Source organism: Planococcus citri, chromosome 5 (assembly GCF_950023065.1).
Source record: "Planococcus citri chromosome 5, ihPlaCitr1.1, whole genome shotgun sequence".
In the NCBI taxonomy this organism is placed as follows: Eukaryota; Metazoa; Arthropoda; class Insecta; order Hemiptera; family Pseudococcidae; genus Planococcus; species Planococcus citri.
The window spans coordinates 48,469,185-48,488,336 of NC_088681.1; the positions used below are offsets into that span (position 1 = coordinate 48,469,185).

At 36.1% G+C, this 19,152-nt stretch overlaps 1 protein-coding gene across 2 annotated transcripts in view; it reads right to left on the reverse strand.

Annotated features, from left to right (window-relative positions):
• Positions 1-19,152, reverse strand: part of LOC135848099 (cationic amino acid transporter 2) — a 198,528-nt gene that overhangs the window by 64,875 nt on the left and 114,501 nt on the right. For both annotated transcript variants that reach the window (XM_065367878.1, XM_065367880.1), the window contains one exon: positions 9,440-9,595. In XM_065367878.1, coding sequence (XP_065223950.1) covers positions 9,440-9,589 — 150 coding nt within the window. In that variant the 5' untranslated portion in view covers positions 9,590-9,595. The remainder of the gene's footprint in view (positions 1-9,439; positions 9,596-19,152) is intronic.

The following is a 19,152-nucleotide window of genomic DNA, read 5'->3' on the forward strand; positions in this document are numbered from 1 at the left end:
GGTAAATTAGGGATCCTAATGCCATGAACATGATAATTGCAATAGAATTCAAACAATATAGTTACAGTTTCACTTTTAATGTTGGATTTGCGCCGTCTTAGGAATGAATTTGCACTGTCGGCGCATTTGATCTTACTTACAATTCATTCGATTGGGGCAAGAGTTTGAAACCAAAAGTTTTACGTTTCTGGTGGTAAGTAGTAGATAGTCTGAGGGACCTTCCATCAAATTTTTGTCCATTTTGGTTGAATACTTTAGGAGTACCACGCTGCAGGAAAAAATTGCACCGTCTTAAGGCAGGGTCCCCTAGTTTATATATCATCAAAGTATCTTTCTACTTATACTTTTGCATTGTTTTTCAACTGGCTGTGATGCAAAATAGTCAAAGTCTATCGTTATGTCAAAAATACATAGCTCTCACCTTTTGTCAAAATTATCAAATACTTACAATTAGCTTCGTTTCTTGCCAAAAAATTGAAACTGTTTTTTTTTTGCAAAATAAAATTCAAGAAGTTTTCATTCCTCCTCTTAAAAATTACCCAACAATCCCGCTTTTATTACATAAAAAAATTTCAATCACCAAAAACACTATAAATGAAAAAAAAAATAGGAAAAATCACGAAAAAGAATTCAAAACGTCAATGATGTGAAAACATATCGAAAAAAAAAACATTAAAATCACTGATGCTAGTGATGATCACAAAAAAACGATGGAAGTTCAATGAAATAGGTATCCCAAAAATCCATGTAGAAGCATTAAAAACATAATTATCAAAACGACCTTACAAGTAGAAATAAGTAGGTACTAAAAAAAAAAAAAAAAAAAAAAAAAAAAAATATGGATAAAATCACTGACAAATCACATAAAAAGATGAAATTTCAATCAAATTTTACTGAAAATGCTTGAAAAAGTAATAAAAACTTGTCAAAATAATATAAAAATACTCATAAAACATGAAATATGAAAGGAAGTTACAAAAGAATGGATAAAACAGTATTGAAAACATGTCAAAATTAATTATGGTATTTTGCATAATAATGAGGTCATTTTCACGCCAACAAGTAGTTTCGTTTTTGAAATTTATCATTTTAAATGCCAAATATACCTCACCAACACATTTCAAAAACTTCCTGGCTACTCAATGTACAACAATTTCAAACAAGCTTTTCAAAGCAACACTTTCGTTTCTTCCTGATACACGTTCGTTCAACTGCAGAAAAACAACCAAAAAAAGGCAAAAAGCTCACCTACGCGTACGAGTAGAGCATAATAACTAGTGCTTGGCAGCTCTCAAACACCTACGCAAATGGATACTGGTTAAAGCTCCTCTTCCCTTCCCTTCCAGCTCAACCTTTCGTGTAATAGGCAAAAAAGTTGGGGAAATTTCAATGCGAATTTATGATTCATGTTAGACCGCGATACAGCATCACAACGATGGCGTTTTTAGAATAACAATTTTATCGCTTCGATCGCTGGAGACATCGATGATGGTCCATTTTCAAAACCCTCTGGACTGGCTTTCAAAAAGCCTGCTTTAGCCACGTTTCCTCATCTATAGCTATTTATAAGGAATTTTTTCAACGTTGAAATCATTTTGATGTCGAGAGTTGTTATAAGGACGTTCTCTTGCGAGCAATTCATTTTGTATCACGTTTTTCTCCATCAATAAAGATGATTTTGGTCATTGTGGTGGTACTCGTGGGACATCGGTTTTGTGATAAGACCCAATAATGGATTTAAACTTTTTGAAACGAGTTTTTTTTTTGGCGGATATTTTCATCGAATACGTGTTATATTCATATGTACATGGTGTATTTTCAGATGCAAAATCGGATTTTCCAATTGATCGAGCAGAACGGAGGATTTATTGGAGATGTGTCGAAGACAGGGTAAGTGATCATTCATTTGCATTAATGTTCATTCGTTCACAATACCAAATGAAAGCTAATAATACGTAATACGAAATCACTTCGAAACATGTGTCTGCGACTTATACCTATATGGATATGTCATACCTACATCAAATACTGAAATCGACAAATAAACACGTCTACTGACGCGAGACTAAAATGAAAATGATGAAAAATCGTTTTATTAATAGAAATAAAAAAGACGTTTAAAAAATTCATCGAGCCATTTCTCGTCGTATTCGAAATAAATTCAAATTACCAGTAGCGTATTTTACCAGCACCCAAATTGTATTGCGTATAAACGACGACGACGACCGAGCTACGGTACATATAGCGGCGCTCGTTTCGAGGTTATACTCGTATTTAACACTCCAGACGTAGTTTTTAATTTATTTCTCGCATTACCAGGGTTATTTGGAAGGCGAATAAATGCGCCAGACAGGGCACAGGGTGCGAAGGAAGGAGAAAAAAATCTCGTTTATGTATAATACGTATACGATATGTAGGTATTGTATACGAGCTAGGCGCGTTGCTATAATGGCGCTGAAATATTCATTTTAATGGGCGACCATCTCGTACGGTAAATTACGAGATAAGGCGCAAATACGCGAATTTATAAAGTACCTAAAAGCTTGTTACCTTTAATGAGTGTAATCGTCGTTTGTCGTCGATGAAATATTATGCTGGGATGAAGATAGGCGGGAGATGGTGGGGGGGGGGGTCTTGATTCAAGAGTTCTACTATTTTTTCAAATTAGGGAGCTGAAGAGATATACCTGGAGAAGGGATCCTCAAAACCGAATAGATATTTTGAACTTAGTGACCTCCAATTAGTGAAAATCGACATGTTGATAGAGTGAGATCTGGCATAACTTGATAAGAGGGAAATTATCTGAATTCCTGTTTACGTGATTGAGTTAAGAAATACTCCCTTAGGTAGGGAATATTTACCTTGCCCAGGATAGCTCAATACTTGGAGAGGTTTCAGTCATACAGCTCATTCTTCACAGCAATAATCCCTGACCACCAGTAAAACTCATACTATTTACACGGAAGTGATAATATGTTTATTGTTAGTCAGAAATTATTATATAAATACACATTACAAAGGTCATAGAGTATAAAATAACTATAGGGTTATTTTATAATAAGTAAGAGCTCTGGCTCCTACTTTACGACGTGTGTTAGTGAATTAAGGAAGGTGGGTAATTAAGTACCCTAGAAATTGTAGGCAATTTCGGAATATTGGTGAAACTTACTCACCAGGCTCGCATAATGTCCAAGTTTTCTGCCTCTTTCAGGGGAGCTCACTAATACTAGGCTCGGCGGCAGAAATGTCGTACTTGAGGTGCCTTTTCTGACGAGAAGTATCACCGATGGCCAGCATAATCGGATGATACCCAGTGTGAACGCGATCAATTATGTACATTAATTAAAATCACGAGAGAGAAACATTTCAACCACTATAGGAGTGGGCGATATCTGAATTAAAAGGGGCTAAGTGTCCCACTAGGGGGACCTCGTATGCCTACTCATATCTACATAAATACACTTTCTGACCAAGAACCAGCTCGCGCAATCGCCGAATCCAAGATCAAGTGGAAATACAACTAGATTGATAATTCAACCCATTTTAAATACAACTAGTTCGGCTCGAGTTCGCGTTGCTCTATTTATACTCGTAGGTGCATCGTTCGATGCGTTTTCCGGGGATAGCTATGACATTGAAACGTCATAGAAACGTAGTAGTAGGAGTTAACACATTACCGAACTTGCAGTTTAAGGGAGTTATTCTATTAATCATCGCTAGGGTGATGATTAATTTAATCATCGCTTAGGCAATGAAGGCATATTTCCTCATATCAATGTCAAATCATTTTTTCAGAATTCGTTGACAATTTTTCTCAGGCTATAGGTGGATAAGTATGGTGAATTTGTCCCCGAGAGCTTCAGGGTTGATATTTGCATGGAAGGTGGGTACCCTTGAGCACCTTCCATCAGGAAAGTTTCAGATCCCCAGCCCCCCATTTTTGAGAATCCCCGCTTTCTGAAATTACAATAAAATTTTTTTTCTCAGCCCCATGTGAACCGATTTTTTCAATTTTTTGGTATGTTGTAAACATCCATAAGAGGTATCCCCACAAAAAATTTCAACCCCCTCCCCCATATTTCCCCCTCAAAATTGCGTTTTTTAGTTTTGTTTGCCTGTTTTAGCAATGATCATGATTCGGCACAAAAATGCGAATAGCATTTTGAAGTGTGTTTTTTAACCCCTAAAAAACATATTTGTTCAAAAAAAAATTGTTGGTGGGCCTCAAAAATTGAAAAAACCAACAGATGGGGGTTAAAAATGGATTCTGGTGTAAATTATTGTTTTTGGTAAACGAGGTGTCGTTTCCATATGAATCGAACATCCCGAACACGAATATGACGTCCAATTTAGCTCTACTCTCATCCATCTCCTTCCAAGCTACAGTCAGCTCGTCAATTTTTACTATTTAAAATGCGTAAACCAATATTATGAAAATATTTGAACTTTCAATATAGGTATAGTGAAAATTGAAGTGGGGCAGAGGCACTGGAGGAGTGTGGATGCGGGTAGCATAAAGTTGGACTTCATATTCGTGTTCGGGGTGTTCGAGTCATATGGAAACGACACCAACATTATGAAAATATTTGAACTTTCAATATAGTGAAAATTGAGTTGGGGGCAGAGGCACTGGAGGGGTGTGGATGAGGGTAATATAAAATTGGACGTCATATTCGTGTTCGGGGGGTTCGATTCATATGGAAACGACACCTCGTTTACCAAAAACAATAATTTACACCAGAATCCATTTTTAACCCCCATCTGTTGGTTTTTTCAATTTTTAACCACAGCCCACCAAAAATTTTTTTTTGAAAAAATCGGTTCACATGGGGCCGAGAAAATTTGTTTATTGTAATTTCAGAAAGGGGGAGGTTCTCGAAAACGGGGGGGGGGTCTGGGGGTCTGAAACTTTCCTGACGGAAGGTGCTCAAGGGTACCCACCTTCCATGCAAATATCAACCCTGAAGCTCTCGGGGGCAAATTCACCATACTTATCCAGTCCACCTATAGCCTTGGGAAGCTGGTGGGTCCTTGAAAGGTGGTATGTAAAAAAAGAAAGGATTGAATCGGCGAACTAAGTCGATATTCCAACTCAGCCCCTTCAAATTATAAGAATTCAATATGCAATTCCATTTTTGATCTTTTTTCTTGAATTTTGAATAAATTGAGAGGGGGCTTTGTGCCCTGATGGTTTTTGAAGTGATTCCATGTTTCAAAATTGAATTGAGATCAACGATATTTCATTGTGTAGTAGTTTCTTCGGTGATTTTAGCGAGTTCAAGAGCTTCAGTCCAGAAATTCATCTCAAAATACTGGCTCCTGGCGCAGAACTCCTTCACATAATTTTTCGGGAAAAAATCACTCAATTAATTGAAATTGCTTTCTTGTGTCATTGTATGCTTATTTTCATAGCTCATCATGTGTAATATGGTCCAATTTTTGGAACTCGTAATTTTTTTGGAAGTCTCATTTAAAAACAGGAATTTGAAATTCGAATAACTGAAAATGAAAGTGTTTCGAGTTCCGATATCATTATTTTGAGAACTCCGATACTGATATTTGAAATTCCAAGCATTTGTGTTGAACATTTCGTTATCAATCGATGCAATATATACGAGTATACCTCGATTTATAACGTCGACTCTTGTATTCGAGTAATTATTCATAGATTTTCTCGGCTCGTTTATTTTCCCGAGTTTTACGCGTTTTGGGTACAATTTTTTACCTCGTTTGATATTTTATTACGGATGATTTTTTTCCACCCATTCATCGTTCTACAGTTCTTGTACGTATAATATAGTTACTCGTACTCTGTTTGGTCTGGTCTGCTATATACCCACCTTTGGGAATTTTTTTCTATCCCTGGCTACGTGAAACTGTTGATATACTAACTCTCGACAGTCCGACGATATACAAATAGCAGCTTCCGTTAATAATTGAATTTGCTGCTCGTATTCATCCCTCGAATGGTGTCCCCTCCTCCGCCCTCTCCACCGGTATCATAATGGTCGTCGCAATGCCAAGCATTTCTATGTTGAAAAGGAAACATGAATGAATTGTGTCCGAGTTTTTGCCCACATTCGAACGGTTTGAAATTCAATTTTTACGGTTTTATTAACAAATTAGTTACTCGCGAGAAACGGGATCGATGATTAATTCCCTGGCGTAATTTCGTGCTTTAACGAAATTAATTTGTATAATGTGGTATAAATAGACCCTCGATGTGATAGAGTGCGAATCTCGATACGTGTAGAAAGGTCAAAACTGGTCCGTAATTGTTTGAAGAATGGGTAACCTATCAAATTACCCCGATTGGTGTGATTTAATGAGAGCAAAGGTCACCTAAATCTTGTGTTTAATGGTTCAAATTAGGAAGTCAAAATTTTACTTTTGAAAGCAATTTTTCAACTTTCTCATGAAATACAATTTTTTTGAGCAAAGTGAACCAATGTGAATAAATCCTTTAATTCAATTCTCACACACTAAAAACTAGTAGTTTTGAACTCTTCTGAAGCCTCCAGGAAGTTTTGAAATTTTTCTCTGGAAGGTGTGAAAATAAGCTTTGGAAGGTCCAAAAATGAATTTTAGAACGTATAACTTTGGTCGGTGCTTATTGGGCAACTTCTCGACCATTTTAGGCGGTTACCACGAAATTCCAGGACGGCGAGTTCAAAAGTAAAATTTTGATCAATTTTAAAATTCCAGAAAAAGTGAAAGAAATCAAATCTTCAAAGAAGGAACTTTTTCGGCAATATTTTGACTGGTGTGTCGACACGATCATAGCACTCGGAAACATTCGAAATTTGACTTTTTGGAGCCTTCAGCAAGTTATGATTTCTCCAGAAATTTCAAATCTCTCTGTAAGGCACCAAAAAATTTAAATTGCAATTGATTTCCTCAAACCTCTTAGTACGCTCCGAAAAAATAAAATTAAAAACTCCCATTTTCATTGAGAAAATACATAAGTATACCTAATGTACATTTCATAACAGTTTTTTGCAATTTTCGGATCTCAGGATATTGAAATAAAACGAAAACTAAAGAATACGCAAGAAGATTCTACATTTTGAAAAAAAACAGTTTTTTCAAAAACTGAACTCTTTTTGCTTTACCTGAGTTTTTTTACGTTTGAAAGATTCAAATAGCGAAAAAAAAACATGAAAATGATGAAGAAAAAAATATCGTAAATACTCCTTCAGAAGATGTAATTTTGTGCCGAGGAACCAAAAATTTTCCTTCACTTTTACCAAAATAAGAAAATTTCAAAAGTAACGCAATAAAACGGCTAAAAATACCGGAAGGGGTGGGGTAAGGGGTCAAGAAACTCTGGGAAATTTTTTCTCACCAAGGGATATCATCCGAGCCCATTAGAAATAAAATCCAAGCGCAAGGCGGAGGTGTGATTTTACCCTTGATTCAGCCAGACCAGGTTTCAGGATTTTATCTACACTTCTTTTTTGTTCAATTTTTTTACAATTTTTGAAAAATTTCTTCATGATTTTGTACATTTTATCATTTTTAGTCGTTTTTATGCCAAGTTGAATAAATTTTAATTCTTTTACCTAGTTGTTTTCCAAACGTAGATTTGGGCACTTTCAATTATTTTTTCACATTGATAGTTGATAATTTAATCACGTTTTCATTAATTTTCCATGACTTTAGATTGGTTTAAATATTTTTCTATTAGTGTAGGTAGGTATCTGAATTCATAATTTTCTTCATTTGAAAATTTTGTGTGACCATCGCCGATTTTTAATAACTTTTGGGTACATTTTCAAAAATTTCGGCAGCTTTGTTTTGCAGATTTTTAAAAAATTTTCTACATTCTTGTGCCAATTTTGGAATAAATTTTATGCAATTTTTACAATTGTAAGATTATAATCGAATCGTGTACTGAAACACTTTTTGTCATTTTTAGGCATACCTATTTTTATGAATTTACCTAATTTTTTCAAGTTTTCATTATAATTTCATCTAATTGTTCATGTCTCAATCCCCCCCCCCCACCCATAAAGTTCTAGATTTCGATTTCAATTTTGCTGATTTTTCTAGTCGACTTTTTAGCTTGTTTTCACAAAATTTTGTGCAATTTTTGCAATGATTCGAGAAAACTTCAGCTACCTACTCGTACAATACAGAGCAGCTGGTGAAATATTTTACAAATTTTTGCATTATGACTTTCAAGCCATTTTTTCCATTTTTCTGGCAATTTCAACACATTTTATAGATATTTATATTGACTTATTTTTTTTTACAAAACTGTACTTCGACAATTTTGACGATTTCCAAATAATTTTCAACTATAAATTTGGCAAATGCTTCGTAAGTTTTTGATCATTTTTACTCAAGATTGGGTACGTATTGCCCAAAATTTTAGGCCTTCTGGTGTACATATTTCATGATTTTTATGGTTCAGTTTTGAACATCAAATGGTCAAAAGTGGAGGGAAAATCATGAAATTTGGTACCTATATGTTCTATTTTTACCCCTCGGATCGATTGAAAATAGTGAATTTTGATTCTGAATATCTTCCACTGGCATGTAAATATGTTTTACTCGACGTAGAAGAAGAAAAAGAAAAAGTTGAACGAGAAGCAAATTAAGCCTACGCATTCGTTTCTGAAAAAATACCATCGGTATAAATCGTCCAGCAAGTTATGGTGGTTATTTCACCAAGTACCAAAAACATGGAAAAAACGTTATCCTTATAATACGTTTATTCCAAATAGTCTCGGTGGACAACTTGACTCGCTCAGTTGAGCTCGGCCCGCAGAAAGTTTAACCAAGTGTTTCCCAGGCTATACATATTGTGCCAGTACACAGTACACTAAGCTTCTTATACATATGACTACAGGAGGAAAAAAAAGGAATACGGGCTTGTGTTTGTAGCATATCTACATATTCTTTTGTAGTCTCGTGATTAGATTTCAAAGGATATGCCTATCTAACTAAACATCTAAAAAATTATACGTGGAGACGTGGGTGGTACATGTGCGAAAATTGGTGAGATAGATGATTAAGTCGTAAGAGAAATTGAAATAACTGTGCTAGTGAAAGCACGTCTCGTCGTGGTATAAATTTAGTTTTTGAAAACATGTAAAATTTCAGGGAATTTAACCAAACCAAAAGCGTATCCACAGGCCTGCCTATCTAGCCACATTGTTCGGAATTTCGTCTCGTCTGGCTGAAACCACGATACCTAAACATACTGTTTTTCTTCAAAGTATAGATACATACATAGATATGTGTTTTGTTCACACCCTTGACAGTACCACAAGTTGCGGTTTGAGAAAGAAAGCCTTGAAAATGAAAATGTAATTTGCCTGAATATCTGTCCTTTCGTATTCCAAGACTCAAAAATGGTAGCTTTTTTTTTCTTGCTTGGAGATGTGGTAGGAGTTATAAAATCCAGAGCTCTTAATATAAATTTTAAACTTACCTGTAATTTGATTTTATCTTGTCTGGATGTCTTTTGGTAATTTTCCTCCATCGCGTCCACATCTTTGGTACGTACGAATTTGGCGAACAATGCGAATCCATCTTTTTTAATGTCACCACTGGGAAACAGACCAGGTGTCGGAATATTCATCTTTATCTGCACAAAAAAAAATGAGGAAAACTTGAGTAAAGAAATGAAGAGCAAAATGATAGCTGGTGAATAATTATTTCATTTTTCTACGCAATGTAAGTAATGTTTTCGATGATGGAATATTTTTGCCTCATTTGTGAAAGTTTTACTGCAAAGAGCTGTGAACCAAAATAATTGAAAATCATTCAAAGCGTCCTGTACGCTACACTTCACTTTACCGTTGAAAGAAAAATTCCACAGCAACAGTTTATTAATATTAAAAAGTCTACATCGACTTACATCAAGTTTCAAAGACTACCCGAACCATAATTTCAAATCAAATTGGTTTATACACAGTGTACCACTTTAGAATGTTTGCGAGTTAATTATAAAGAAAATTGAGTTCTAGCCTGGCTAACCCTAACCAAGCTTATTTCTCACACACTATTCAACTTCGAGTTCGAGTAAACCGAGCGTCGTATGGGAGCGGCGATGGAATTTCATCGTCGTTTCGAAACGCAGTCTGTGAAGAAAATATCCGACGCAGAGCAGCGCTGCAGCGTAGTCGCCACTCGGTCGAAAAATTTTCTAAATTCTTTAACGTCGGACGGGCGTTGAAATAATTTGAAAAGTTGGCCGAACGTTGCCGCATTCCGAAGCACGATGAGAGAAAATTGACGGCGTTGGTCGAGGCAGGCGTAGCTGAGTTGAAATTTAAATGTATGTATTTACTGTATTGATGGCATTTTTCCCCAGCCTTTGTTCTCGGCGTTTTCCCGGTTTTGAAAAGTTGAAAGTATGTGAGAGAAATGGTCGGATTGAGATGTTACTGAAAGAGTTATTTTCGAGTTGATCTTGATGGTGGATGAGCTATAGGCTTATACATCGCTGCAGAGCTGATTTTTGTAGAATTTAATGCCCATTGAAGAATGTTAATTAATGTTAAAGTATTCGACTGTTTTGAAAAATTCTATAGTTTTTTTTCCTTCATTCAATCACATCTTGTGTAATGAAGTTTAATTAGAATACCTATTATTTGTAGGTAGTAGGCTGGGTCGACTGAAGCATTCAGCTCGGGGTAATTTTATTTACGTTAAATTGAGAATTAAAAAAAAAATAACACACTTCTTGATAAAGCACCAATATGCTGGAAATTATTCATTTTTTTCCTCATACGAGATGATGGCAAAAATTCATAAAATTCATAGAATTTTCAGCTCTTTGGGAATTTAAGCCCCAATAAACTTGTTACCATTTGGAAATAAATAGTCATAAATTGACATGAAAATATAACGGTTTTAATCACAATAAAATTACATTTGATGCAAGCGAGAGAGATAAACAGAATGAATAAAAACTACATCGAGCAGAACTTAACATGGTATGCTAGCTAGGTGAACGACGCGTGCATTTGGGGCAATGTTGGTGAAGTTTAAGGCGCATGAAGCGCAGCCCATACGCCACAGTACTCCCCCTTAAGCGAGGGACTCGCGAGAAAAATAAGCTAAAACGCTAAAATATATACACAAAAAATTTGAAAAAAAAACCACAAAGGTAATAAAGTAGGTAGAAAAATTGTACAGGGTGCCCAGAAATATTGAGTACCCCTAAGAAAGTTTTTCATTAAAAATATAGGTTGGCAAGGTGAAATAGATGCATATGATTGGTGGAATGTTATCTCTCCAGTCCAACAACCAGTCATGTGCTATCATTATTATCATTCCCTGTGACCAACCAAAGTATTTTAGTAGAAAACTTTTTTAGGGGTACTCAATATTTCTGGACACCCTGTAAAAAACAAAATTAAAAAAAAGACTAGAATAAGACACAATTTTTGAAAGATTTTGCAAAACGAATACATTTATCGTGTATAAACGCCTTTGAAATGCACCTTCCACTTCGGATGCTGCTTTTTACCTTCAGATATCTGAGTAGGCTCAGGCTTTGCGGTATCCTCGATCTGACTCCTTGTTTTGACGATGTCTGACACAGACGCGCTAAGTATTCTGGTTTTAGGCAATCCACTTATACCAAAACAGCTTTTCTGTTGACCTCTACCTCAATTGCTCTGTCTTTACGGCGAATTACGCGATGTGGTCCGGTATACAGTGGTATGAGTGAAGCTTGTTGAATTTCAACATGTAGGAAAACGTGTGTGCATGTGTCCAACACTTTTGGCACAAAAACAGGTGAGTCTCCATGTTGTCTGAACAATTTTCCAACACTCCTCAATGCTGATTGGAGCTTCTGGACAAATTCCAGTGCATCTTTCAATTCAGGTGAGTCTGCGATAAGATCTCCTGGTAAATGGAGTTTGGTACCGAGTGTGATCTGAGCTGGAGACACTTTGAGTTTGCTGTTGATTGTTGATCGCAAGCCAAGCAGACCTGCTGGCAACACATCCATCCAAGCAGTAGTTTGATGCGCCATCATTGCAGCCTTGAGTGTTTTGTGCCACCTTTCAACTTTTCCATTGGCCTGAGGGTGGTAGGCTATCATGAGTATACCATTTGAGCCTAGAACAGCAGATATTTTTGAGAATAAATCTGATTTGAACTGGCAGCCTTAGTCAGTGGTGATGGTTGCTGGTACTCCGAATTGAGGGACCCACTTGCGAGCTAACGCTTCTCTAGCTGCTGCTGAGGTGATTTGGCTAAGAGGGTATGCCTCTGGCCTGAGTGACATATGGTCAATCACTGTCAGGAGGTATTCCTTACTGCAAAAAGGAGGCAAAGGGCCGACAATGTCCACATGTATATGGTTAAAACAAGGCACCTTTTCAAAAACTCCCAGTGGAGAACGAGTGTGTCGTGAAACTTTGGCTTTTTGACAGGGAACACATTGTTTTGCCCACTGCCAGCAGTCGTTTTGTACACCAGGCCACACAAAACACGCGCTGTTTAAGATAAAAGGATGAGAAAATTTTTCTACCAATTTTCAATATGAGAAAAACATACTGGTCTCCTTACGAAGGGTGTAATAATCTAGTAATTAAAAACACCCCCCCCCCCAAAAAAAACACGTTTGAATTCTTAACATTATTCTAATAATACTCAACCCCTCCTCTCCATAAAAAACGTTTTTTGAAATGAAAAGTTTGAATGAAATAAATCGAATTCATTTTTTTTCTCAATAATTTAAAAGTAGGTATAGAATTTAATTTTACCCGAAGAATTGACATTATGATGGAAAATAATAACAGTTTTTTTGGTGGTGGGGGGTGGGAAGTGATTTGATCACAAGCATTCTCAGTGATGAATGGGTTTCCAATTTTTTTCCAAATTTTTTGAATTAGGTACCTACTACCTACCTAAATAAATTTGCAGTAACATTGGTTCAAAATTCCCATTTTTAAATTTCTGAAAGAGTTGAAAAATTTTGATGAATTGAAAAAATGAAATTTGTCATGAAGGAAAATTATGTCAGGTTTTTTTCAGAGAGGGAAGAGTGACTGTTTCAAAGACATTTTCATAGAAAGTTCTTACTGTAAATTTTCGATCAAAGTTTTGAATTGAAAAAAATTATCTATTTTAAATTTTTTAAATTACCCACCAAGCTATTTTTTTTCGATTTTTGAATTTTTGAAAAAATTGGCACCAAGTACTTGTTTTTTTAGTTTGATTTGTAAAAAATACATATTATGTAGGCTATATTGAAACTTTTTTGATTTGAACATTCGAAAAAATGGAATCTTTGATGATCGTTTTTGTTGTTTTTTTTTCATGTGGCGAAAAGAATATATATCTACTAGTTAGATCAAATGCATTGGTTTTTTTTCATTTTTTTTTTTGTATTCAATGCATTTGAATTGTAAACTTTTTGTTCAATTTTTTTTCGAGCTACCTATTTATTTTTTCAATTGCGTAAAAATGCTGGAAAGTCTAAAATTTTGACTGCCTGGCTTCATGCTAGGGGCTCAAAGCCTTGAACTTTGTATTTCCCTAGAACATTTTGACTTTATTTCATAACTTTTTCTCATGCATCTCCAACGATTTTTTAACTCAAATTCCTCCTTAAAAATTTATCTCGCATATACCATAATCATTAAATTGACTCATTCATTTCGATTTTAAAATGTGAAATCACCTTCTCGAAAAAATACTCTTATGACAACAAATTCTTTCTTTTTGACCCTTTAACATTCCTTGCAAAAATGCCGACTGGACTATTAATACATTCCTACTCATAAGACTTCTCTCATTTGTGTGAAAATTCGCTCATAAAGAATAAGCCGGAAGCCCTCAAATAAAACCAACACACTTGACTATAATTTATTAATCTACTCGAAGTAGTAGATAATAACACCATCGACGCATAACTCGCCATTAAAACTACTTTTAAAAAAAGGGGGGAAATCAGAAAAGCTACACTCAACACGGAGACAACCGCTAATACCTACTTGTCCATAGTATATCCAAGTTTTATAGAAATCTCCCGAGCTAGTAGTGAAAAGAGGAGGAGAGGTCAGCGACGCTATAGGCGTCTCGGCAAAAACAACAAGTGCAGAAAACTTTTCTCGAGTGGATTTGTTTCATTAAAATTTCATAAAAACTTATAATAACTTTTCTTTGCTAGAACCATTCTTTCGTAAAATATAAAAGTTGACAATGAGCTGTGGCAAAGAAGGAACAAGAGGGGGACTACGAAATACGAATCTTCTAATTCTGGTTTGTTCGCCGCAACCGTGTATCTTTTCGAATTCGCCTACGCGATTGCGAATCAAAATCAGAGTATAACGAGAATAAGATAATACGGTTAAAGGAGGGTGTACGTCGTACGGTGTACTTTCAACGAGAAAAAAAAACTCTTCTTATTGTCAGAAGAACGTAGGCTGGAACTAGATACGCATGGCACGTGTTTTGCAGTTAATGACGTGACAAATGTGAACGACGACTTTACTTCGTGTGAGCCTGAGTGCCACACAAATCTGGCACAAGAAGTGTTTCTAAGCATATTGGCGTCAAATGCACACGTAAGTAAAGTAAACGTATTCGTCGGATAGTTTTTTTTCCACTTCTGTAAACATAACGCCAGAAACACTTGGAAGAAAACATCGTTGCACGAACGTACCCTAAAAACCTATTAATGGTAACACTGGAATACGTAATTACTTACGAATTTAATTTCACGTTTAATAAACGTCGATTAATCGCGTTCGCGTCTTCGACATCGCATCTTCGTCTGAAAGGAGTATAAGTATAATACGCGAATATTTCACGTTCGAGCGACGACACGACGTCGACGTCGAAAATGACAGGGCAGGACAAGAGACGAGAAGTGATGTGTACTTCTCCGTGAGTATTTTCAACACGACGGAAGAAAATTACTGCTTCGACATGTGATGAAAACTTTTCCCAACAACGTTGAATTAATTTCGTGGAAACGTTCATTAAAATACTTCTTCGTTAATTTCTTGTTGTACGTACTGTGCACTTGGTAGTTGCCAACCCCTCATCATGGTCCCATTCTTCACCTGATGCATATCTATTTGAGGGTAGGAACCTGCATACCTTTTGTTACGCTGTTTTAATGCAGAATTTAGGACGTTTCCAGGAGTAAAAATTACATTCATTGCATAGACTGTGGATTTGGTTATTTTTTTGGTAAATTGGCAAATTTTTGATAAATTACCAGTGATCTTTGGTAAAAATTGGTAATTTTTTTGTAAACTATTGGGATTTTTGATAAATAACGGGCAGTTTTTTTTTGTAAATTACTAGTGACTTTTGGTGAATTGATGGTCATTTCTGGTAAATTGCTGGTAAATTGTAAATTTCTAATAATTTTTGGTGAATAGCTGCCAATTTCTGGTGAATTACTGGTCATTTCTGAATTACAATAAGTTCTGGTAATTTCAGGTAATTTTTCGTAAATTGCCGGTAATAACTGATAATTTCTAAACTAATGATTTCTGGTGATTTACAATTTCTGGTAAACTTCTGGTAATTACTGGTAAATGACTGGTTATTACGTACTGGTAATTTCTGATAAATTACTGGTAATTCTTGGGAAATTTCTGAAAATTTTTGGGAATTTTCTGGTAATTTTTGTTTTTTGATGGTGTCTGTCTCAACCACAGGGGCACAGGTTCTTCTTACTTGGGTTTGAACACACACACGTCTGTCTCAACCACTGGTGTTTTCAATTCTGATTGTTCAATTTTGGCCACAAAGTGGAGTAGGCTTCTTGTTGTTTTTTTTTTGTTGAAATTTTCAAAAATGTGATCTGTCACGAGAAAACCAACTTGATGTCCAAAAAATCTATATCTTTTTTATGGTGGATATTAGTAGTACTTGGGGTGGGGTGCTGAATCCGACTGTGGTGGTTGAAACGTTCGCGAACGATTCTCTTGACCCTAAATCTGAGTTCAAGAAAATAAGAGTAACTACAGTAAAAATTGAAATTTTTTTTTTGATTTTTCTTAAAAGGTATGTTTTGGGTAGTCGAAATGCAAATTTTTGCAACAATCGGCCAACATTTGAAGGATTTGTGCCATATTTTGAAATTTGAGTGAGGCTTGAGTTGGAAAAATCAACTCTTCTCACCTTGAACAAATTTGTTAAGAAACGTGATAAATTTAATAATAATAACTTATTCTTCATTAATAAATTCATCCTTGGTTAGTTTTCGCAACATTTTTGGCAAAAAATTAAAAAAAAATCGAAAAAATTGATTTTGGGAAATTTTGATTATTGGACTTGGTAACCTTGAATTCGATGATTCTGAAAAAAAAATCGGGTAATGTTGGCACTCATGGGGGCCAAAAGTGGTGCAATTTTCATAGACCTACAAATTTTAGATCACATGATACATTGACTCAAAACTTCAAATGCCCTTCCTGTAAAATTTACATTTTGGATACTAGGTTGGGTTTCTTGTGACAGATCACAAATGTTGAATTTGAAAATCCAGCAGTATTTGTCTCAACCACATCTCCTTACTTGGGTCAAAAAGACGAAAAGACAAAAAGACGAAAGGACTGACTGAATGGATGAATTGATAAAAAAAATTTCATCACCATCATTGAACTTTGACCCAGGAGCTGTTCAGCCCATCTGGTAAACTGTAGACAAATTGCTTGCAGATGTATCATCAAGTTTTTTCTTCAGTCTTCCTCTGCTTCTCCTGCTAGTTGGAGTGTATTCCTTTGACTTTTCAAGGGGACCGTTCATCAGGCATTCTATCAACGTGTTTTTGCCATTTCTTCCTGTCAGCAATCTTCAGCCTGTTTCGTTTCTGCCATAGAGTGGGCTTTATTATCTGCTGCTCAACAGGGTTCCCTGATGTTCCAGCTGGTTTCTTCTTATTTTTGTTTTCTTGAGAAATTGTTTTTTTTTGCTTCTACGGGTTTCTAGCCCAAGGAAGTATGTAGCTTGATAAGGGGGCCGCCCTCTGCGCCATCAAGCCGAGTTTCTCAAGGTTTGGTTATTAGCACCAAATTCTCGCTTTTGTACAGGATTTGTGCCTAGCACTAGCAGTATTTATGACTCTTGAGTATTGGGGTTTGCAAGCTTCGCTGCTCTTCCTGTTACTGCTTCAGGGATATTTTCTGATTGTTTTCTCTTCTCCCCTACTTCCTGAGATGGCTTGATGTTGTAGCCCATTCAGGTTGCAGCTTTGATGCTGGGCACATGCCAAGGTGTTAGGTTTGGTCTTGGTCTCATCCTCAGCGTCCAGCCTGCCAAAGATGAGTTACCTGCCTCTGAAACGTGGGTGCTCCAAACCTCTCTTAAGGTTTGTCTTCTCTACTCCTGGGACTTGCAGTTGTAGTGTAGATTGTACTTACCCCAAGTTGGCCCAAGAGGCCTGGCTCCCTGGTGGGGAGACAAACCCCGGTCTCCTGTGTGACAGACTGGGATACTTACCACTAAAAATACCTAAATTAAAATATCAGTATTCAGTTCATGCTGTTCAGTATTCTGTCCAGTTCAGCATTCATTTCAGGTTCCAATGAAAGATGTTTGAGGGTACAAATATAAATATTTTAAAAAGTTTTTGAAAAATGATGCTTTCCAGATTGATTTATTTGGCCAGAAAGTAGAGCAGGTTTCTCGTTGATTTTTTTTTGAAAATTTTGAAAATATTGAACTTGAAACTACCCGATTTTTGAAATTTTCTCCAGACATTTCAAATCTTTCTGGAAGGGTCAAAAATGAATTTCAGTCCATTCAAATTTAGTTGGTGCTTACGGGACATCTCCTTAATCGTTTCAGAAATCACTTTTGAACTCGCACTCCAGGGATTTCGTGGTATCCATCTAAAACGATCTAGAAGATGTCCAATCGTTGACCAGAGTTTCAGGAACTATAGGTTCATTTTTTGTCTTCCATCGAGAGATTTAAAATTGCTGCAAAAAATTAAAAAATCGCTGGAGGCTCCAGAATGGTTCAAATCTAGCAGTTGTTGATGTGTGAGAGTTGATTCGAAAGAATTGAAATTCACATAGGGTCATTGTGCTAAAAAAAACCATGTTTCATGAAGAAGCGAAAACTGCCCTTGCAGGTTTTTGAAAAATTTTTTGAGTTTGCAAAAATTCGTCAAAAATTTGAAAATGAATTTCAGTGTCTGAAATTTTGGCTACGAAGGTTTTAGGACAGGCTCTTTCAACCTACCTTGATTTCGTTCAAATCGGAGAGTGTGTGTTTAAAAGATTCCCTAGACAGGAATCGAAAATGAAATCAACTGCGCTGATGAGAAACTTGATTCTCTATTATCTCTGTGAACCCTACTTGTTCCCAAAAATTGTTTTTCTCTGATGAAAAGTTCTATTCTATCATCTATGCACGATTTCTCAGTCTGTAGCTCTGTACAACCACTGGAGGAAGATTATTTACTGGAAAAATGCTCTCGGAAGTGGATGCAAAAGTAATTTCTGCATCGGTGACTCTCTGGAAACATTTTGAGCATGTATCCCTAAAATTCCTTCATTCGACGAGCCCTACTCATGCAATATTCTCGGCAGCTTAAGTTAACTTGGTGTAATCCCTGAATCCAGCTCTTCTGCGACATTCACCTCGTATTCTACTTAATTGTACGTAATATTTAGGATATGTTTCGTCTACGTTAAGCGTCCGTTCGTCGTTGTACGTTCAAAATATGCAAATCAAAGCAAACACGTTGTATAATATCCTAAGTATCCACATATGCGCAGCTATATAGTCAGCTAATAGCTGTACATATGTCGGGGTACTAGTCAATCTAAGTACATATCATAATTTGCTGTATTTTATCATACCCTGGTTACCTTTTCAGCACTTGTTATCGTCGGTCGTTTACAAGCACAGCTACAAAAAATGAAATAAAATAACTCCAAAGTTATATCGCACCCTCATTCAGTATACTAGATGTACACATTTAACATACATTTCGCAATCTTAATAATATACTCGACATTTTACATACTACGTAGTACGAAGTGACGGCTTTTAACGCGGATTTATTTTAAGCCGTTCAAAATTCCATCGTCTCGTCGACATTTATTTCCTCGACTCTTTTATACACCATCATTCGTACTATTACGTGAGCCTGAAAATGTAGGTACCTAACCTACCCTGCATACCAGCCCACATCACAACACATCTTTC